This window comes from Penaeus chinensis, chromosome 30, assembly GCF_019202785.1.
Source record: "Penaeus chinensis breed Huanghai No. 1 chromosome 30, ASM1920278v2, whole genome shotgun sequence".
NCBI lineage: Eukaryota > Metazoa > Arthropoda > Malacostraca > Decapoda > Penaeidae > Penaeus > Penaeus chinensis.
In genome coordinates this window covers 2720627-2725626 of record NC_061848.1, presented here as the reverse complement: position 1 = coordinate 2725626, position 5000 = coordinate 2720627, and the positions used below count along the sequence as shown (strand labels likewise).

Sequence of the window (5000 nt, the reverse complement as noted above, 5' to 3'; positions counted from 1 at the left end):
GTCCCTCCATAAGGTTCGAAATAAGGAAGAAATGGAATACAAATATTACTGTGGTTGTCGAGCTTTCAAAATACAGCCCGCTGCTCGAGATGTGACTTTCCGGAAGTGTGTCCACCTTTATGCCTGTGTTGTGGCCTTTGCAAGTGATCTCCAACTAGCTCAAGAATTCTCATACTATATCAATTTGATTCAAAGGTAAGTGTGGAAGAAAGAATTCCTTTTTACACACTGTTTTACGTAAATGACTTACAGCTGTTTCTTAAGACATGAGATTGCTGCATTTAGCATTGACAAGTCTGCACCAGAGCAGCTAGAAGTGTTGATTCTAGTGCTTGACCAAAAGGAATGATATGTAACACATTCTTCAGCTAAAATGTATATATTCTCCAATGGTTCATGAACACAGACAGGAAAGACCACTTGGCTATGACAGGTTAAAATTAAATAAGTTGTTTACTACTACTAGAAGGTGAGTGCCTTTAACAGTTAGATATTATTTGTTTTATTAGTATCAAGTTAGGCCCATTTGGTTCACAGGAAATATCCATTGAACCAGTGATATTTCACATTGTTGAAATTCTCTCCCATTACTCATGTCTTGCAGAAATGAGTTTTGGACATATGTAAATCCAGGTAAATTCATTTGCACGGTAACAATTAACCAGGTACACTATTAGTGAGTCTCAGACTACTGAAATCAGTCCTAGTTTGGGTGCAAGTCCATTTGATGTTGGGGGCTTATTTATATATATATATATATATATATATATATATATATATATATATATACATATATATACATACATACATATATATATATATATATATATATATATATATATATTTTTTTTTTTTTTTTTTTTTTTTTTTTTTTTTTTTTAACCGAAAAATTATGTCCCACCCTGACAAAAACAGTAAAATAGTTCATTCGATGTAAATTACTTGCTTTCATGGTCAGTTACCGTTTCCAGTCACAAACATAAAAGATAACCCTTTAATGAACCCACAGTGATGTGAGTCAGTCTCCAAATCTAAGCGTCAGCAGTGCAGCGGGAGACGACAACAGCGTGGGCATCGGAGAGAGCAGCAGTGGGCTCGGCGGAGTGGGAGAGAGGTCCTTCTTTATACTGAATGACTCGGGGGATTCCCAGTGCCAGGTGGAGGTGGAGGTCCTGCAGGAGGACTCGACCACGATCCTGGAAGGCATTCCAATATCGCCAGCGGAAAATCTGGTGACGCAGGTAGGGCTTAGAGGTCTTGTTTGGTGGTGGTGGTTGTGATGAGGATGATGATGATGATGATGATGATGATTATTATTATTATTTAAATAATAATATTATCATTGTTATTGTTATGATTATTATTTATTTTTATTATTACTGTTATTATTATTGCTGTTGTTGATGTTCATCATTAATCATCATTAATCATCTTCATCATCTTCATCATCTTCATCATCATCATCATCATCATCATCATCATCATCATCATCATCATCATCTTTATCTTTATCACCACCACCACCATCATTATTATCATCTCTATCACCACCATCACCATCATCATCATCACCATCATCATCACCTTCATCATCATCATCATCATCATTGTCATCATCTTCATCATCATCATTATCAAAAGTCATAGCCATTAAGATAAATAGTAGAGAATTCAAATATATCTTGCCAAGGGAATAATAGAAGGATGGGAAAAGTTACAAGCAGGTAAAATACAGTAGTGAAAGATAGGTCCTCTGTTGCACCATATCATTTGTTGATTGTATATCTGTAAGTGTCATTTATCCCTTCTTTACAGTCAAATTCAAATTCAGATATTAGCAGTAGGTTTGAACATTCTTTAAGAATAGTATTATTTGGGTCTGTCTGTTATCAAATTTAGGGGGAAAAATACTGGAAGCAGTTTATGATTAAAAGTTTCATAACCAGGAGATGATGTTAAATGACTGATGTAAGAAGATATATTTTCATATGTATTGTATTTTTATGAATTGGTGATGTTAAAAGTTCTTATAGAAAGTATGTCACCCCAGGATTCTAGTCAGGGAGATGTCTACAGTAAAAAATATTGTTCATTTTCCAAAGTTCAATTCCAAGCTGGGTCAGTGTGTCCTGCCTTTGTCAAAATAACACAACTATTTAGCCACTTCATCTCCTGCCTGAAAGACACTGCTAGTTTCCAATGATCTATAACTGTGCATAAAAGAGTTTTCTCAATTATCCTCCATGTGATAAGGCTTTTCAAAGTCCAAAAGGGGGATATAATTCTTTCAGTGAGTCATACATTGTTTATATGTATTTTGGGGCTGGTGTTATTCTATGTTTATTGATAATTTTTTTTTTTTTATTGAATTCGTGATATATCTTTGATTTTCTAAAGGAAAAAAATGATATTGTACAAAGCATATATGTTTTTTTTTTGTTTTGTTTTTTTCCCATTGTTTTTGTCAATCAGTTATTGATATCATAGTATAAGCTGAGATACATTTTTAATTCTTGCAACTTTTCAACAACTGACAGGAGGAAATAGAAGGGAAGTTAGAGATCCAGCTGAGAACACCAGACGGCATCCACCTGCGCACGTCAGACGGTGGAACGATATCTGTTCACCAAATACCTGACAATCTCCCGGTTCCAGGCATGAAGAGGAGGCAAGACGACTCGGTAGTCCAGGCAAGCTCTGCCCTTCTCACCCTGCAGGAGAGCGGCACCAAGAAGGTAAGCTGAGGGGAGAGGCAGGACAAGAGCACAAAGCTCTGGCTTGCTTCTCTGTTGTCTTTTACTTGTTTTATTTGATTGTCTCTTTTTGTGTGTCTTAGGTTGGATAGCATACGTTACATAAGGTTAAGTTATGTTCCTCACAATCGATCATAAGGTGAATAGTTTTATATCGGTGGTACTAAGACATTTCTAACCACTCAAAATATTATAAAATGATAAGTCGTGGAAGATCCCCAACTAATTCAAGGGCAAGTAGTACTTAGACAGCTTTTAAGTTCTCATTTATCATGCCTTTTTTTAAATTTTATTTAATACCTCGAATATGATATTTCTTAGTAACAATATTGTAATGAGTAGATATTGAAGTATAATCAGGGCCTGCCACAGGCAGAGCACCCAGGTATACTGCCATGGTCTGAAGAATCATATAAGTAAATCAATTATAAACTTTTAACTGCTTGTTGTAGAATGGAAACAAATCAGTGTGTGCACTTGGAAATCCAAGAGGAATTTTCTAGTTGGATTAAATTTGGCCATAGTATAATGAATAGTGACTGAAAGGTGATTTAGATTCAATATTAGGTACTGACTGATTTTGCAGTATTTGGATATCTCATCTTGGATTTCTTTGGCACATTGTTCTCTTAATATGTTTAGGGAAGAATTGAATAGAGTTTTATTTTGTTTTTCTATTACATTTTAGGACAACCTAGATGTGGAATCTCTTTTGTGTAATTTATTTTAATTACAATACAGTAGACTGAGGAGATTTCCTTCTTTCCCCAGATGTCATCACCAAGAAGACCCCTGACAGGAGCATGTGCCAGGAAGGCAAAGGAACCGGTGGACGAAAACACAGCTTCATTTAGCTTTATGTCATGGCTAGGTAGCGTCACAGAGAGGATCAACCAGACCATGCATTATGGGTTCAATGGGAAACCAGATCCACTCATTTTCCACATGCCAAAGCTGTTTTTCGAGTGTCTAATGGAAAGAATAAACGCCAGGTCCAAAAAGAAAAGGCTACCTAACGAGACCCAGACGTTGCTGAGGAAGGATTCGTTACCTGTTGGGAGGTTCACAAAGTACACTTGGAAAATTGTAAGTGACCTCCACGTGCGGCAGATCTTTGACAGTCCAGAAATGCCCCTGGAAATGACTCGCAGTTTCATACAGAACCGTGACGGTACTTACAAATTATACCAACACCCAGAGGAAGACTCCGTTTTTGCCAAAGGAAGTCCAAACCAACCTCTCTTGCGCCCCCAAGGGTACAAAACCAGGTTACGCGTCGGCACGACAGCCCCGGGACAGAAGGAACCAACCCCGTTCATCATAGAATGGATCCCAGACATACTGCCCAAGTCTCTCATCGGTGAGCTACGGATAAAGTTTGAGTTTGACCACCTACACAACGGGCAGCTCCTCACCCAGAGAGAGTTAAGAGGCACACAGGCAGGGTCTCAGACCATTGCAACAGTCAGGAGCCACGGCCCTCTCCTGGCACCACGACCCCAGCCTCAGCAGTCCCACCAGCAGTCATCTCAGACTCCAACGCAGCAGATCTCCACAGCTGATCATATAATCAGCATACCCATAACATCGGAAGCCATGCAGTCGACGGAAAATATTGCAACAATTTTAACTTTTTAATAATTGAATTTCTAGTCAGTTTTAAGATGTTGCTTTACCTCTTAAGGAAAAATATAATATATGTTAGTGATATCTAAATATTGTTATTTCGAAGAAAAATATATCATAGTTTTTATGACTTAAATCATTACGGTTTGCTTAATTATAGTGTAACTTCATAATGCCAGTACAGTATTTTTTTTTTTTCATTCTCTGAATTTTCCATTATTTCCCTTCAAAGTGCATTTATTTTCTTCCTCTTTTTCATATAAAGTCATGTTTATTTTGCTTATGATCCTGAATGTGCTGGCCGACATTAAAAAATCTTATATGCTGTATACTATTCATGATAAATTTTACGAATATGTGAAAGGAACTTAGCCTAGATATATTTTTATTTAGAGCCTGTATTTGAGAAAACCATATTTTTAAAAGAAAAAGAAAGCCAGGGAAGTAATTGAAATGCATTATTATTCAGATTCACATTTTTAGGGATTTGTAAGTTGCAGTATTTAGGTATTAAAGAATCTTTGTAAATGAATGTCACTGTAGTTACTTACCTCAGGTAGGATCATCTTTATGTCCCCAGAATGGAAAATGAAAAGTGAGAATGAGTTTTTACAGTACAGA

At 36.6% G+C, this 5000-nt stretch overlaps 1 protein-coding gene across 2 annotated transcripts in view; it reads left to right on the top strand.

The window, feature by feature from the left end:
• LOC125041341 (uncharacterized protein C2orf42-like) overlaps positions 1-5000 on the top strand; it is a 10388-nt gene that overhangs the window by 5285 nt on the left and 103 nt on the right. For both annotated transcript variants that reach the window (XM_047636209.1, XM_047636210.1), the window contains exons 5-8: positions 14-195; positions 1010-1241; positions 2538-2735; positions 3525-5000. The exon at positions 3525-5000 is cut by the window's right edge and continues 103 nt beyond it. In XM_047636209.1, the coding sequence (XP_047492165.1) occupies positions 14-195; positions 1010-1241; positions 2538-2735; positions 3525-4391 (1479 nt within the window). In that variant the 3' untranslated portion in view covers positions 4392-5000. The remainder of the gene's footprint in view (positions 1-13; positions 196-1009; positions 1242-2537; positions 2736-3524) is intronic.